General features: G+C 37.4%; 1 protein-coding gene across 3 annotated transcripts in view; it reads left to right on the top strand.

The window, feature by feature from the left end:
• Positions 1-18,512, top strand: part of TTC21B (tetratricopeptide repeat domain 21B) — a 95,601-nt gene that overhangs the window by 58,719 nt on the left and 18,370 nt on the right. For all 3 annotated transcript variants that reach the window (XM_063097786.1, XM_063097805.1, XM_063097795.1), the window contains exons 19-22: positions 1,248-1,354; positions 11,998-12,186; positions 13,452-13,562; positions 14,563-14,644. In XM_063097786.1, the coding sequence (XP_062953856.1) occupies positions 1,248-1,354; positions 11,998-12,186; positions 13,452-13,562; positions 14,563-14,644 (489 nt within the window). The remainder of the gene's footprint in view (positions 1-1,247; positions 1,355-11,997; positions 12,187-13,451; positions 13,563-14,562; positions 14,645-18,512) is intronic.

The following is an 18,512-nucleotide window of genomic DNA, read 5'->3' as shown; positions in this document are numbered from 1 at the left end:
CCACAGCCTCTTTCAATCCAGCAGCAGCTTTAAGCCTTTTAAACAATGTCAATCTGATCATGTCTGCTCACGCTCACCCCTTTGTTCCTTTTCTTCAGTTAAGCACATCTTCACAGTGGCTTACGTGACCTTTCACACCCACCTGTCCGTGCTTCTTTGACCTCTCCCACTATCCTCCTGTCACCCACACAGCCTCCTCCTTTTTCCTTGTGCCCACCTTAGAACCTTTCTTACCTGTAAAATAATGATGATAAAATCTGCTCTCAGGCTGAAATTTTAAAGAAATAATGTATATGAACACCTGGAACAGGGTGTGCAATGGATTGTGCACTCGATAAACTTATTTAGAAAGACTTATTTTTGTTAATTATCTAGGTTCTTTTATTACTCTTGGATCATAAAATATTTGGTATTCACTAGATATTTAAACGGCACTTGTGGTATACCTGATTTTATTTGAATTGCTTTGCATATGATATAACTTATTTAATAACTTACTAGCTTTTTAAATCTTACACCAGTGCTATGAGGTAGGCACTATTATTTTTCCTGTTTTCCAGATGAGAGGGAAGGACAGAATGGTTAAGTACCTTGCTCAAGATTAAGTGCCTAGAAAGTGGTAAAGCCTAGATTTGAAATCAGACTGGTTGGCATCAAAGTCAGTGCATTTAATGACTGTACTTTATTGCTTATCAAGTACCTATTTTTAAAAAAGAGAAGTTATCTTCTTTTTTTGTTGTTGTTTTTTTTTTTTTTTTTTTTTCGTGACCGGCACTCAGCCAGTGAGTGCACCGGTCATTCCTATATAGGATCCGAACCCGCGGCGGGAGCGTTGCCACGCTCCCAGCGCAGCACTCTACCGAGTGCGCCACGGGCTCGGCCCAGAAGTTATCTTCTTAATTGCATGTAGCAACAACTCTATCTTCTTTTGACTTTAATAAACAGAAATTTTTATACACTTAAGAGTAAAAGTTGAAATTCTTATTCGTGTTATTTGCTTGTTGTCTCTATATATGTCTAAAAAAAACCTCTAGTCGCATCTAGTCCATTAACTTTTCTTCTATCCAGTTTTTATCATAAATCTTTTTTTAAAATTTGTCCATTCTTCAGCTAACTGACTGAAAAATTTTTAACTTTAGTGTTTTTCAGAATCATTTATTCTAACGACCAGTTTTAAAAATTATAGAAAAATGTAAACATTTATTTAAGATGAGTGTTTTTCCCCATTGCTTTTCATTCTTTCATAGTAAATGAACTGTCAGCTCTCATGGAGGATGGACGTTCTCAAGTTCTTCTAGCTAAAGTTTATAGTAAAATAGAAAGACCTGGTGATGCGATCACTTCATTACAACAGGTAAACGTGTTTGTGAGTGTGGTGGTGAGGTGGGAGATGGGTGCAGAGGGAATATGCCACATATAAGAGGAAAATGATCTCTTGTGGCCCAGCAGTCACAGAAAGTATGCCCAAATAGAAATAATGATTGAATGCTTGTGGATTTTACAGTTTAAATATATTATTTCCAATTATTCTTACAATTAGGGAAGGTTGGTATTTTTAATCCTATTTTACAGCTGAGGAAACTTTGTTTAATAACTTGTGTGAAGTAGTATGTCCAGTGTCAGAGTCAGGATTTGTACTCAGTGCTTTCTTCCTCCATTTATTTAGATCTTCTTTCTTGTCTCCTAATATTTTGTGGTTCTCAAAGTAGAGGTTTTACACACCTTTTTTTAGATGTACTCCTTAGTGGTTGATGTTTTTTGATGACTTTTCAATATCTGATTTGCTAACAGTTTTTTTTATAAGTGACTTCAATTTTATCAAGTGCACTCTCTGTCTATCAAGATGGTCATATGTCTTTCCTCCTAGTTTTTTTTTTTTCTTTTTCTGTTAATGTGGTGTATTAAATTGATTAATTTTCAAATGTTAAATTACCCTTACTTTCCTGAAATAAATGTCACTTCATTGCAGTTTTTAAAAGATTTAAAAATTACATCCTTTTTTTTTAATGTCTGCAGTGCTGTAAAAAATGACCTTTTTTATAGTCCTGATATTGTTAATTTTATTTTTCTTCTTTTTTAAATTATCAGTTCTGCTAGGGATTTATTATATTATTAACATTTTCAAAGAATCAACTTTTACCTTTTCTGACCTCATTAAATGTTTGCTTTTTACCTCTTAATTAGTTCTGTTTTCTTTGGGTTTGGTTTACTGATCTTTTTCTAGCCTCTTGAAATAGTATGTTAGGTAATGGATTTTTAACCTTTGTTATTTTCTTGTTCATTTAAAGCAACACATGTCATTCTCAGCATTGCTTTAGCTACATCCCACAAGTTTATTGTTATTCAGTTCAAAACATTGCCTCATTTTTATTTTGATCCCTTCTTTGACCCTTGGGTTATTTAGGAGTGTAGTGTTTGATTTTCAAGCAGTTCTGATTTTCTTGTTAACTTTTTAATATTTATTTCTAGTTTAATTCCACTGTGGTCAAAGAAGTACTTTGAATGATTCAATCCTCTGAAATTGTTGAAGCTTGCTTTATGTCCTACATTATAATCAGTTTTGGTAAAGGTTCCATGTGGATTTGAAATAATGTGTTTCTGGCATTAGTAAGTGTTTAGTTTAGCATATGTCAATTAGGACAAGTTCATTAATTGATTTATTCAAATCTTCTCTATTCTTAGGGTTTGGTTGTTATTGTTTTTTTTGTTTGCTGTCTTTGGTCTGCTTGTATAATTTTCTGTTATGGGAGGTGTGTTAAAGTCTTCCAATGTGTTTGTTGATTTGTCCTTCTCCATTTAGTTTATGTATTTTTGCTTCATTTATTTAGAAAATATATTATTGGGTTCAGATTTAGACTTGTAATAACTTCCTGGTGAATTAACCCCTTTTTATAATTATAAAATGGCCTTCTTTATTTGTAGTTGTAAAGCTAGGGTTGGGTCTGGAGCTCACAGACTCTTTAAGCTCATTGTCCAGAGAGGGTCACAAACCCTTCACATGCAGGTCTATGAGCTAGGTAACTGGCAAAAAAGTCCTTGGAGCCATAGGATGGAGAGCATGGCTGTGTGGAGTGGATGCCCGAGGCAGTAAATACTAGCCAGGTGGCAGCGCTGCACATGTGCACTAACTCCACCCACACACAACTCATTTACAAAGAATGTGCTGCACCACCCCCAACTGGACCTAAGGTGATTAAATTATTCTATTTTCCCAACAATCCACCCCTTCAGGGTCCCTCGCAGTACAATCTATGCTTTCAGAATCTTCCATGATGTTCCCTTAGCAAGGATAGATGACCCTTACATTCACATATTACACATTCCATCCCAGTCCCAAAAGTCTTTAGCTTGTTGCAGAACCAACTCAAAAGTCCAAAGTCTCATCTGAAACTAAAGACAAAACTCCTTTCAGCCGTGAACCTATAAAGAGTCAAAAACAAGTTTATCTACTTCCAAGATACAGTGGGACAGACATTGGGTACACATTCCTATTTCAGAAGGGAGGAATAGAAAAGAAAAACAGGCCCCAAACAAATCCTAATCCCAAACAGGGCAAACGTTAGGCACACTGGGGCACCTGGACCCCTAAAGCGTTGGGCATCCTCGCTCCTACAGCTCCACCAAGTGCAGGCCATTAAGCTGCCCTGGTGCCTGCAGCTTTTCCAGGCTGGCACTGCACACTGCCAACAGCCCCATGGTTCTGGGCTCCTGGTGGCAATCCTGCCATTCTGGCTTCACTAGACATTTCCTCAGTGGGGGTTCTCTGTGAGGGCTCTGACCCCACTTTTCTGCTCCACATTGCTCCATAGATGATCTCCACAGTGGCTCCACCCCTGCAGCAGGTCTCCACCTGAGTCCCCTGGCTTTTTCATACATCTTCCAAAATCTAGGTGGAGGCTGCCATGCCTCCACTGCACTCATACTGCTGGCCTGCAAACTTAACACAATGTGAACGCCACCAAGGTTTTCGGCTTTTTCTCTTCAGAGGTGCTGAGGCAGGTTTGCTCCAGCCAGAGTGGCTAGGATGCAGGGAGCAGTTTGCCAAGGGCAGCAGTGCCCCAGGTCTGTCCTCCAGAGAAACTCAGTCTTGGCCTCTGTGATGGGAGGGACACTCTCCCACACGTATGAAATGCCCTTGGGGCCTTTTCATTGTCTTGGCTATTAGCATCTAGCTGCCCCATCCCTGGCTCCTGAAGTACTTGTATCAGCTCAGCTTACACCAGCTATTCACTCACAGTCTCAGGCAGTTCTGCAGCGTTCTCCCACAGTTCGAACAACTGCATTCACTCTGTCACTCTTTTCTCGGGTGCCTTATATGGTACTCGTCGAGCCATCTGCTTTCTCGGGTTTATATGGCACCCAGCCAGCTGTTAGGTTTAAGTGGCACCCAGCGAGCCATCTGCCTTTGGACAAACACGATGTGCATTTACTACATCGTCTCCAGAGCATGTTACACCATCCAACCATAGGTCCCATAGGCTGCTTGTGCTTCACTTTAATGAGCAGGTCATTCCAGGAGATGCACGATCTCCCCCAGCTCACCACTGAGTTTGTCATCTTCTGTAGCGTGAGAAGCAGGAGTGGCCAGTTGCTGCATGCCATCCTCCAGGACATTTATCTGTGCTTTCAACAACTCTGCTTTCTGCTGCAAATCTCTATCAGTTTGCAGCATGGTGAGCAGTAGCCAGGCCCTGGTCAGCAGAAAAGTGGCCACTGGGCACCAAATGCTCAAGGATAGCCACATTTTCTCCCCGTCCCAAGAGGTTTTCTGCTGTAGTGCCTGGTCTATGCTGCCTTGCAGTACAGTGAGCAACAACCAGATCCTGGTCAACAGGAAGGCAGCCATAGGGCAGAGCATATTCAAAAGTAACCACATTTCCTCCTTCTTCCAAGGGCTTTCAGCTCCTGTACCTGCTCAGAATCCTGCTATGACTATGCCAATTGTTGAGCTAGGGCTGGTTCTGGAGCTCACGGACCCCTCAAGCCCATTGTCCAGAGTGGTTTACAAACCCTTCACACACAGGTCTATCAGCTAGGTAACTGGCAAAAAGGTCCTTGGAGCCATAGGATGGAGAGCATGGCCATGCAGGGCAGATACCTGAGGCATTAAACGCCAGCCAGATAGCAGCACTGTGCATGTGCGCTAATTCCACCCACACGCAACTCACTTACAAAGAATGTGCTGCACCACCCTCAACCAGACCTGAGGTGAGGGGGCCTGATTAAATTATTCTATTTTCCCAACACTAGTAATGCTTCTTGCTCTAAAGACTCCCTCGTCTGTTATTGATATAGCTACTCCAGCTTTTTTTTTGGTTCGGGTTTCCATGGTATATCTTTTTGCACCCTTTTTTCAACTTTCCATGTCTTTGTGTTAAAGATCTGTCAGCATATGATTAATTTTTTTAATCTACTCTGACAATCTTAATCTTTTCATTGGAATATTTATTTTGTTTACATTTGATATAATTGTGGATTATGTTTGGATTTTTATCTGCCATCTTTCAATTTGTTTTCTTTTTTAACTTTCTTTACTTTTTTCTGCATTAGTTATTTTGTTTTTTCCTGTTTGTACCTCCTTGTACTATTTTTTAGTGTTAGCTACATTACAGCACATATCCTTTTTAATCCAAATTTCATTACTCCACCTTTGCCTTTTCCATTATTGTTGTCATGCATTTTAAACTAGTTGCTTGAAACTGTTTATAATGAACACAGGGTGATATATTTCACTCTAGAGTCAAACACTGAAGATTTTTAAAGAATCTTTTGTGTAATTAGCAGGTAATAATGAAATATCTACTTTTATGTGAAAAGGGATTTTAATGCATGTATGTATTTTCTAGCACCTATGCTTTTATTTAGTATTTTGTGATTTATTTCATATTCCACCCATCCTCCACACCTCCATCTTATATCTAAATATCTAGATATCTAGAAACACATCCCTGTATGTTACCTGTAGAACTATTACCACAAGAGGTAGAAATTGTGACAAAAGAAGTTACTGCTGGTACACATTTTATTTGCCCGTGTAGGAACCCCAAATACCCCAGCAATGAGAACAAAAGAGTATCACCATGGGAATACTAGCTTTCTGCTTACTCTGGTCCCTGTGATGTGGTATTTATTGTAGTTACCTCACTTTTTATCCAGACCTTACCCACAGACACAGAGTCTCAAAACTTAGGTCTGGTCATTAACTCAGAGAGTTGAATGCATCATGACAGAGTTCATAAGAAACGATACCAATTTATGATTGAGCAGATGCATTCTTATTGATCTGACCACTCTCTTCCTGAAAGCATACTACATGCAGAATCAAATGCTTAAAAAGTTTCCTGTTAAACATGAAATCAATAGTAAGAGCCTTTTGGGGGACTTGGATTCCTTTCTTACATTACATTATACTGGAGAAATGTTATAGCACATACCTCACCCCTGAACACTTCGCACATGAATGCTGACAAACTGAGTAGCTCCCAGTTTCTATGATTGCATTAACCATTACCACCTGTTCCTCTTAGGAATAGATCATTTATTCTTGAAATGTAAGAACCATGAGGTTTTCAGAGCTGTTAGGACTAGTAGGTACTCTCTCTCATTTAAGTGATTTTGCCTCTCTCTTCCCCTGATCTATTATGTGTTTATTTCATAAGTTAACCCTGACAAGGATAACCTTACTTCCCAAGTTCCTTGGAGGCATTTAATGGTCCCCAAATAGGATCCATTGTATTGGTTTGGTTTGCAGTTGTCTAGTTTCTGGATATAAAGGTGAAATGGTATTTGCCCATTAATAATCACTTACCTTCTTAATACTTTATATTTTTGAAAAAGACTTCCCTGATTTTTATCTCATTCTATTCATTCTGTATCTGTGAGCTCCTGTGATATGTTGGAAACAACAGGTCTCTGAGGTAAGCACATAGGTCATGTATGACTATGCCCATTTTCCAAATGAAGCAGGAACCCACAGAGTATTTGCCCAAGATTATACAGCTGGTTAGTAGAAGAGCTTGAAGTAGAATGAAGAGCACCTCACTACTACCCTATATGCTTTCCAGTATATCATTTGACTTGATTTCATGAACCCAGAAGAGTTCTGCATTCTACAAATAATCTATCTAATGTTTTTGTTTTGAGCTTTATGTAACAGTGGTGCGTGTGTATGTGCATGTGTGTTTGTGTTTGTGTGTCTGTGTTTCAGTGGCAATGTCCAAAAATTTTTTTGCTGTAGTTGTGAATGGATTGAGTTTAGACTACTAGATTTCTGTGATATTCATCTAAGTTTACGATATCATTAAAAAATGTAATCTTCAACAATGTTAATATTTTATTATCCTTAATTGTTGTTATCTTTTAATCCCTATTTTCTGAATCACATGATAGAGAATTGTATCTAATTCTAAATTAGCTAACAGTAGCTACAAGGTGAGTGTGATTTTGGTACATGTAGACTTTTAAAACATTTTAGAAGTGAATTTGGCTTATTTTATTCCTCTATGAATATCATTAGTCCCTGCTACCCTGGTTGCATGAACCCCCTATACAAGGGTACTTCAAAAAGTTCATGGAAAGATTAATATTATCTTTCAATTCTATTTTTCCATGAACTTTTTGAAATACTGACATATTATATGAGCAGATACCTTGATAAAATGAACACATATAAAAAGAACAAACAGCGTACTATGGCTAGACAATACCAACAAACCAAACTCTAAGTAGTTTTAGTTTATATGTTGTAGCACAGGGATTCATCTTTCATAAAATTTGAAGAGCCATAAGATTCTTCCCAACTATAACGTGCTATACATTCAGATCAACAACAAGGCAGATTTTGAGGTGCAGTGCAAACAGGAACTGATAAGAGGAATCAAAGTTTTTGATATTTTATATTCGTATATTTAGCAACCATTTATTGGAATTAATTCTCCACATTATATATATTTGGAGTTCCATCATAGTATTTTTGCATAGTTGCTTAACATTTATGGCAGTGGCAGAACTGATAAATTTAGGGAAATCCCAAGTCTTATGAATTCTGCTTTCTAAAAATTTTACCTTTATGAAATAACTGCACATTTCTTTATCCCTCTCTCATCTCTAGCCATTATTATCTTTGCCCAGACTCCTGCAGTAGCCTATTGATTGATCCCCATCCTCTTCCAGTCTGATTTCTCTAATCAGGTCTTCACAACAAAACCAGGGTAGAGTTCTCAAAGGCAAACCTGATTCTGTCATTCTACTGCTTATAAACATGTCGTAGTAGCTTTCCGTTGCCTCTTGGATAAAATGTACGTTATTTAACAGGCTTACCTCTTGTGTATTCTCTGTGTCTTTCCAGCCACTTTTTCTTCTAATTCTTTGATCAAGCAATGTATCCCTTACTTTCTTTCCTTTACTTGTGATTCCTGATGGCTGCGCCCCATTCCATCTCCTCATTCCTTTTCTCTCCTCCAAACTCACCAGGGTGTAACTATTCGTCATTCTTCAAACTTCACCTGACCTCCATGACTGAATTAGGTCCCTATTATGTACTCCCATGGCAACATGTATTTTTCATCCATAAGAATCCTCATAATGTTCTGTTATTACTTAATGGTCTGCTTTCTAGTTAAAATTAGAATTTCTATGAGATCAGGTATGGTCCTGTGTTTTGTGACCCTAACAAATGCTTGCCTCATAGTAAGTCATATTAGTTTTCTATGCTGTATCACAAATTACTTCAAATTTAGTGGATGAAAACAATACATACATTTATTATCTTATAGTTTCTGGGGTCAGGAGTCTGGGCACAGCTTAGCTGAGATCTCTGCAAGGCTGCATTCAAGGTATTAGCCAGGGCTGAGTTCTCACCTGGAGACTTGTCTGAGTAAGGATCTGCTTTCAGGCTCACACAGGTTGTTAGCAGAATTCATTCCTCAAGGCTGTAAAACTGAGGGCTCCAGCTTCTGGTTTGCTGTTGGCTGGAAGGCACCCACAGCTCCTTGCCTGGTAGACCAGCTAATCTGGCCACTTAATTCTTCAAAGCCATCAAGGGAGAGTCTCTACAGCATGTCTGCTAGCAAAACAGAGTCATATTTACTGTATATTTACTGTAATCATGTGGCATCCCATCACAGTTGCCCTATTCTACTGGTTACAAGCAAGTTCCATATCCCTCCTGCACACAAGGGGTGGGGATTATACAAGGGCGTGACCAGCAGGAGGCAAGGATCATGGGAGCCACTTTAACTTCTGTCCACCATGATAGGTGCTTGAAAATTTTTGTCGAGTGACTGAAAGTAAATCATAGATGATTTTAACTCTCTAATTCCAGGAACAGTTACAGAAAAAAAATCACCTTTTAAAAATGTATTCACTATCTTTTCTATAAAAATAAAATCTACATATAAAGAAACTCTATGACCTAAAACACTAACAACTTTATAACTTTTAACTTTACACAGTTGTAATTAATATTGCAGATTATATTTGGTTTTGCTTCTTTCATTTAACATCTGATTTTTCCAATGTGTGTAATAATGTATTCATCATATAAAAAGTAATATGGTTTTTCTATTTAGTTGGTATATTTTATTTTGAGGTGGTCTTTGGCAAGATATGTATGTAATAAAGCTATTAAACTAGAAAGAGAAAATTAAGAAGTCTATGAAATAAGATGTTTGTATCTATACTTCATTCTACTCAAGGATTAAAAGGAGTTTGCAAAACATATAAAATAGGAAGGGGGAGAAGAGTAAATGTGTTGACAATCAAGGCTAATATAGTTATTATAATGGATGATTAGATTTAGCTCTGACCAGTCTGGAAACCATAAAAAAAAATGGAATCATATCAGTTCTTCAGGAAAATTTTATTGCTAATACTGAATTCTACCTGCAAATGTTTCTTAATGATCATTATATATAGAAATTGAACAGAACATTTTCAAGTAAAATGTTTTAATAGAAAATGCAAAATACTTTGACTCAAAAATTCCCTCAACTATTTATCTTTAAGAAAGTGGCAAAGTATCACAGAAACATCTAACTTATAAATGTGTTTCTCTACAGAGCTAAACTAATGAAGTATACATATTTGGCTTTCTAGAGATTTAGTTGATGCAGGGCTAAAACTCAGACTACTTAGAGAATGAATTGCATATCTTTTATACCTAAGGTGACTATATAGTTTATCATTCAAAACAGAGTGCTTTTTAAAGGATGGGAGGGCAATATTAATAATTAGGCTGAGCCACCTATAGGTGTAACCACTGAGGCTTTCTTCAAGGCCCAAGATTCAAATTTGATCAGTGCTTTTCATGTTGGATAAAGGGACAGCTGTCCACTGGGTGCAGTTTCTCTTTCATTTTCACTTTCTTTCTTACCCTTCCAATTCAAAGTCCAGATGCAAAATGTGGTAGGGCCATAAAGATGGGACATGTCTCAGCAAAATGCTTGGAGTCAGTGGCCTGGGAACTTGGATTCTTGGGTGGGGACCCTTACCCCTGAGGTGCTGGGGATGGGCTCTGAGGGTCTCTCCCTGCTTTCTGCTTTTGTTTCCTCATGGCCAAGCCATGGCAGAGGAGGACATCTGGGTGTGTGGAGGTGTAGGAATACCGGGATGCAAGGACCCCTTCCTGCCAGGCAGAGATCATCCTATTTAAACAAATTGTTTCAGAGGTTTTTGATTACGAACACATACGTATGTGTAAAACCATGAATACATATATATGCATTTATTTAACCTTAAAGATATCTTATGTAACCTTATTATACTTTATGTAACCTTAAAGATACAAATGTACACATACTGCCACGCTTATACTTGTAGAAACACACATTCGTATAACCAAAATAAAAATTTCATGAAATAGTATTAATCTTTAAACTCATGCTATATACACTCATTTTCTAATCCTTTCTCTTTCCTTTCCAAAAGAATGCTGATAAGACTCCCTAAATGTGTGGTTTGAGAAAAAAAAATTCTGCTTTAAACCATCTTTATCAAGTGCCAATTGCCAACCGACATTTTGACAGAAGTCCCCTGAAGTGTTCCCTGTGTGTAGCATAATGTGTGGCACATGGTGGACGTTTACTATTTGTTAAATGCACAAATACATTAGTGCATGATTATCTCTAGCTCTAAATTAAATTTTATTTGTGAAAGCCTAAAGCATAGCAGTTTTCTGTCATTCATTAAAGGAAGATCTCAATGTTCCAGAGATCAGATGTATGGGTAGACATGCTAATATTCTTCCAATTTAGGAACGTGTTCTACATTGTAACCCCGAGGAAGGCCCTCATCTCCTTTCAGAATGTCCTCACACAGTACAACAGCATATATACATCTATCATCAATTGATTAGCTATCTGTCCATCATTTAGACATTTAGTTTGCTTCCAGGTTTTTTGGTTTTTTGCTGTTGTTATTGTTTCTTTGTGTTGACAACAAATTCAGAAATTGTTTTTTTCTAAATAACTTCCTTAATACCTTCCCAAGAGTGAAACAACTAAGTTCAACAGCCCGGCTAGTTTTAGCAAGTTGGTATGCTTTGCTAGAGTGCTCCCCAGAAAGAGTGAACTAATTTGTTATGCCATCAACACTATATAAATGTACTTACTGCCTGAAACCTGCCAATATTTGATTCAATAATTTTTAGATACTTATCATTTTATTAATTTAATGACTATTTTCAATTATTTAATTACACCATGTAGATATCTTTCCTAAGTATTTGTTTCACGGTCGCATTTCTTCCTTAGCTTTCAGTACGTATTCTTATCACAGTGGGACAAGAATTGGTAATTTTATAGTACTTCGGTTGGAAAGAAAAGTGCATATTTGACATCTCATTAAGACATTTTCTTTGGATCAGGCTTTGTTAGATCAAGGGCCAATAGTGTTTAAATAAATCTTCTGTAAAATTATGCTGTGTATGAGTTATTGAGAATTATTTAGTTTCTTTTTTTTTTTTTTTTGAAATTCCTTTTTATTCTTATTTTTTTCTAGGCTCGAGAATTACAAGCTCGAGTACTAAAACGTGTTCAGATAGAACAGCCAGATGCAGTTCCCGCACAGAAACATTTAGCAGCTGAAATTTGTGCAGAGATTGCAAAACATTCTGTTGCTCAGCGAGACTATGAAAAAGCAATTAAATTTTATAGAGAGGCTCTGGTTCATTGTGAAACAGATAATAAGGTCAGTACTTTTATAAAATTTTAAACACCTTTTATTCCAGATGTCACCCAATTTCCCCAAATGTAAAATTCTTACCAGCTTTTTTCTAAAAAAGATGTGAAAAGAAATGTACCAAAAATATAAGTTAAAAAAAATACTGTTTTTAAAAAACTTTAAAAATATTTACATGATGCCTTAGATTAAGAATATTAGAGTTTAAAAATTATCGTGGAACAAGTAATATAAAGCAAATTTGCAAGCTCTTTGTTCTTAATATTCATCTATGTTTTAATAATCACTTTAAAACAATTTCTCTATCACAAATAAACATCTGGACTGAGATGATTCAATTCAGTTTACTGAAGAGCTATACTATACACCTCTGTATTTCATTTGCTGTCTAGTCCTGGGAATGCAAGAATGACTAGACCAAATTTTATGACCTCAAGTGGCACAGTGTGAGAATAGATGTAAAGATACTTTTAGTATAGTAAGATATAATTATAATATATTTATATATGTAACTATACATATTATACATATATATGTAATTATATACAATTATAAACTAATATATGTACTTATAAACTTATGTAAACTTACATTTGGACATAGCTAGTTATATAAACTAAAATGTCATTACTCTGTCAAGATTTGAGATCTGGATAGATGATTAATTTTTTAAAAATACTCCAGTAAATGGCTAAATACTTAAATTTATTGCACTCAGAACAAAAGGCAATCATATCCATACTCTAAAATGTAAAGGTTAAGGTTGAACAATTTTATTAATATAATTCTTTCAGATGTAGGGCAAAAACAACCTTTAGTAAGGCGCATAACTGAACAGGTACCTTTTTCAGTGTTGGCTAATGGAGTTGAAATCCTAATTTGAAATCTGAAGCATACTTTAGAGATTGTCTGCTTGAAACTTTTTATTTTGCAAATGGGAAAGCAGTGTTAGAGAGGAAAATAGGCACTTGAGTTGGCCCCTTCATGGAGGAGATGGAACCAGAATCCCAGTGTTCTGATTTTAAGACCAGTGTTCTTTTCACAATGCCTTATGTTGCTCTACTTTTCAAGTAAGTTACCACCTGTTTTTCTATTTTTTTCCAGTATAGGAGAAAATAGAGATAGCATGCCTGTAGTTTTCCTTGCCTATTATGCTTGGCATTTTTATTGCAATAACATCTGATTAACTAAACTTTAATCTGTGTTCAGACATTTTCTTCATTCACTTTTTATTCCCAAACTAGTAGTGACTAATCTTGCCTTTTGCTCTATAGATAATGTTGGAACTGGCACGATTATACCTGGCACAAGATGACCCTGATGCTTGCCTGCGGCACTGTGCACTACTTCTCCAGAGTGACCAGGATAATGAAGCTGCCACCATGGTTAGCCAAGAGACTTTAGTGGAATATTCAAATTTTACCCCGTAGACCTAATATTAGATGGTAACACATTGCTCATATTTGGAAGAAGTAACATATTTCTAACATTAGTACATTTTGGAAGAAGTAACATATTTCTAACATTAGTACATTTTACCAATAAAGACCAAGAATCATTAATGTTTTATTTATAAGAATGATGATAAATTTTGGTCAGGCCTTTACTTGCCCTTTGGGGTCTAGTCAGTTTTTCTTTATGAAGGGGATGCCCAGTCAGGTGAAGTGCATGTGGTGAAGCAGCAATTTGCTGAAAACTAACTTTCAGGTACTTACTTAGACATGCTGAACAAACTTAAGAGTTTCAGTGGAACTTTTCAAGTTACAGGGAAAAACTTCATATATCATTTTAAGAGAGTCTGTTTAGATAGAATTTTGCTTTTATTTCTCATTTTCATTTGAGTTGAAGTATTTATTAGCTTTTCAAACAGCTATATGGATGACATTTTGTGAGGTTCATTCAAAGTTATAAATAACTAAAAAGAAATAGAAGAAATTTCCCTTTTAAAACACATAATAAGACAATCTCAGTAGATATTGCTCATTTTAAATTCCTTTGAAATATTTATGATGTAAGGTTTTTTGTTTTTTGTTTTATTTCTTCTCATTGTCATTTTAGCCAAGTTCAGTGAGGCATCGCTTCTACAATAGCAGGTGGACTGTGCAACGTCCTTTAAATTTCTGTTTTTAAGACAGCAACTCAAAAAATATTTTTTGCTAAACACTTGAACAAAGCAATCTATTTCACATCCTTGATTATCTTGTTAGGCTGGTCTCTAAGCCATTCCTCTCAAGGTTTGCTTGAACTTTAAATGACTCCCTTTTATAAAACTGTGCCCCTCCTCACATTTTTCATATGTATTTTAATATTGTTAAATCTTGATGAGAAGAATATGCTTTACAAAATATATGGCAGTATTTTTAGTACCAACGTTTATCTTTATAGATGATGGCTGATCTCATGTTCAGAAAACAGGACTATGAACAAGCGGTATTTCATTTACAACAGCTTTTAGAACGCAAACCAGGTAAATACCCACAGATTATATATTTTTAATGCAGTCAGCGCTGTTTCTCCTTCCTCCTCTTTTTAGCTGTTAGGCTCTTGGAAAACCTTGGTGGAGCATGACTCTGCTTATTCCACACGTGGGCTTGAGTAACTGAAATGGCTGTAAGGAAAAGGTAACACTGTTGACTGGTCTCACTTTAAATTATGACCACAAACCTCAAGTGGGCCCTGGGGAGCTGCCTGGCAGTACTCCCCTGTTTCTCTAATGAATTCACTCACTCCAATGACTTTTCACACTTCCTCTTGTCTCCTCAAACCTCCAACACCCTTTCCCCCTTTCTTACTCTCAGCTAAAATCCTTGCCACCTGCTTCACTAAGAAAACACGAGAAACTGGAAGAGAACTTCTCTATCCCCTTTCACCAAAATTTACCCACCCCCCAGCCTTTGTCCTCCCAGGTCTGTGACCCCATCTGTTGCCAGTTTCTCCCTGTGTGCACTGGGTACAACCCCTCACCTACCAAAGGGCTTTCCCTCTGCAGTTCTCTCTCTCTCGCATCATCATGGTTTTCCCAATCAGCATGCAACCATTGCTGTGACATCTCCCCACTTGAAATCAATCAATCAGTTAAAACCAGCTCTTAACTGCCACCCCCTTTCAGTTACCACTCCCTTCCTCTGTTCTTCTTTACAGCAAATTTCCCCCAAAGAATTTGGAAGCAACGCTGGCTTCACTTTGTACCCTCTACTCCTGAGCTCCAGAGAAGTCACTTCTGCCTGGTGGCCGGTGACCTCCGTGCTGCCAGTTCTCAGTTCTCTGCTTATTTGACTGGTCATCATGTGTGGCACAGTTTACCCCCCTCCTTCATGGAAGACTTACTTCTCTTTGTCTCCGAGATGGTGGACTCACTCGGTTTTTCTTCTCCCAATTGTCCACTCTCTTTCAGTCTCCTTCATTAGAGCTCTCTTCTCTTTATGACCTTTAAATATCAGAACACTAGGCCTCAGTTCCCAAACCTCTTCTCTTTTCATATGTTCACTCCCTAGGTGGCTTCATCCAGGCCCATTTGCTTTAAATCTCATGTATGTGCTGATGTGTCCCAAACATATGTCTCCAGCCCAGGCTAATCTCCACCTCTGCCTGTTTGCATTCCCACTCAGATGTCCTCAAACTTAACGTGTCCAAATGGAACGCTTGATCTTTCCCTTCTCTCTAAATGTCCTCCACCTCCCATTCTCATCTCAGCAAACAGCGTCACCGCTCATTTCCTCATACCCCAAACCTCACAGTTAGCTTTGTCATGTTTCTCTCTCATACACCAGAGCCAGTTCGTCAGTAAATCCTTCTTAGTGCCAACTTCACAATATAATGAGAATCCCATCACTTTTTACCACCTCTAATGCTACTACCCTGGTCTAAGCCACCATCATCTTTCACAAAGATATCACATCATCCCCATAACTCATCTCTTCCGTTCCATGCCTCTAACTAGTTTAGAAATGCTTTCAGCTGAAAGTAGCGCAGAACCCTCCCCCAACAAAAATTCTAGCCTAAATGTTGTCTTTCTGCTGAACACAGTGCCACATTGAATAGAATCAGAATCCTGATAGTAAAGAAGAAAAGGACAGTGGAAATTAGGGAAGCGACAGCCCAAGCAGATACTGCCTTGAGACTTAAGTTGTTGTTCTCACTTCCTGGAATATGCTCCTCCCAAATTTTCATAAGGCTACTGCTTTGTTTTCATTCAGTTCTTTGCTCCAGTATTGCTTCTTCCTTAGAGAGCCCTTTCCCAGCTCTCCCATAGCAAAGAACACCTCTTATTGCTCTTTATCCTTTTATCCTGTTTTCTGTTTATCTTTTGGGTTTTGAGGGGATTGGTTTTTTTGTTGTTGGTTTGTTTTTTGTCTAGCATTTGTGAAACAAAACAAAAGAAAAACTATAAATCCTAGAATGGAAGCATCAGGTGGCCAGGAACTTTGTCTCGACTACTGCATTCCCAGAATTTAGAACAGTATCTGATCATGTTGGTACTCAGTAAATATTGGAGGGAAGGAAGAGTGTGGGGAGAAAGGGAAGGGAAGCAGGGAGGTAGGGGAGAGAGCAGGAAGAGGAAAGGAAGGGGGACTTTTCAACTACACATGACTTTATGTTACTTAACTGTGTTAACTAAAGTTTGAAATGGCAGGGTAAGTCCTAGAGTAGCAATCACATAAGATTTCTGGTTACTGTGCTGTATGGACTTACTCTGAAAGATGCAGACAGAGTACTCCGAATAAAGAAAACCACCATTTTAATATGGGTGTGTTACCGGATTCAGGTCTGGCTGCCTGCCCCCTTTAGAAGGAAAGAAAAAAACCTCAGAAGTCAAATGGTTGGTGTTAGAAAAGCAGATATATTCAGCTGAAGGAGATAGTAGGCTATCCCATCTCAAAGATTTACATTTACTGAGGGGTTTTTAAAGGAAGAGTTGAGGGAATGGAATGTGGGAGGTGGAAAGCAGTAGAGCAGGAGATGTGAGTTACGAGGGGTCCATTTCTATGGGTCAGGTACAAGGTCTTGCCAAGGCCTCATCTGGTTTCGGTTCTCATCTTCGCTGTTACCTCAGGACCTTGCAAGATTTTGATTTGCGCTGGTGTACTTGGCTGGTGCCCAAGGTCAGCTTCAGTAATTTGGCCTTAATCACTTCTCAAAACTCTACAAGTCTCAAAGAAAGAACTATTAGCTTTGCAAAGTACTAATTAGCTTCTCGGCCTTGTTTTCCTACTTAGTGAGCAAGATAAGCAAGTCAGGGGATGGGAAGAAAGAGTGGAGAGAAAAAACCCGTCCTTGTAAAAGTCTTCCCCTCTCCATAGCCCAGGCAGGTTTAGGTCCCAACATGGCTTCAATCCTGCTCACTCCAACAGGTAGATAACATGGTATCCTTTATACTGCTCAGCGGCTCCTATGGGAAACCACCCCCCTGATTCCCCAGGCAGTTAGGAATTCTGTGCTTTTTAATCCATAGGACTGCATTCCTGCCTTATCACATCATACTAATTATTTTGGTATCTTACCACTACCCATCAATAAAGGTGGACCAGCTAAGTATTTTCAGAGTGTAATACATTTAAGTTTTTAATCGATTTTATAAGTGTAGAAATTTGCCTTCTGTCATATTTCATGGTTAACCAAAAGACAAATAAATGTAATTCAATCTTTCAGTGATAACTATAACTTGAACTAATAACTAATACATTTTTGTAATATTGTAAGGTGAGAATTATTTAAGAAACTGGTCTCCCAATATTAACTTTAGATAATATTAGCGATATCATTTATCATACACATTAGCAGTATCATGCAAAAAATTTTGGCCAAGGAATTTTAACCTTTAGATTTGTGCTTAACCAATATAGCTTCCAGATTCTGTGGCTTTATTATGTGGTAGTCATCCTATTTCTTATTAAAACTTTTGGAAGTGTAAATGTTCTATGACATTTTATAGAGTTTATAAATTTGTTTCATGCCTTTACTTTATTTGATTTCCATAGCAATAAGGGTCAACATTATAATTGTATTTTAAGAAAATAAGTAATCTTAGACTCAGAGAATTTGAGTAATATACTTGAATTCACATAGCTGAAGGACAAGAACCATAGTCTTATCATGCTGTACTTTTTAGGAATTCCAAAAAGCAGGAAAAACAAAATCTGTAGACTCAAGATTATGTGTTCAAGGGAAGGCAAATATTGATATTGTCAACCTGGATTATTTTGAAATCATGTAATATAGTAGATACAAAGCCTCCAGTGATTCTTTTTTTAAATAATATTTTTTATTGTTGTAAAACATGCATAACAAAATTTATCCTCTTAACCAATTTTAAGTGTATAGTTCAGTGCCATTAA

The sequence above is a fragment of the Cynocephalus volans genome, chromosome 1 (genome assembly GCF_027409185.1).
Source record: "Cynocephalus volans isolate mCynVol1 chromosome 1, mCynVol1.pri, whole genome shotgun sequence".
Taxonomy (NCBI): domain Eukaryota; kingdom Metazoa; phylum Chordata; class Mammalia; order Dermoptera; family Cynocephalidae; genus Cynocephalus; species Cynocephalus volans.
The sequence above is the reverse complement of the archived record's forward strand: the minus strand, read 5'-3'. Positions and strand labels throughout refer to the sequence as shown.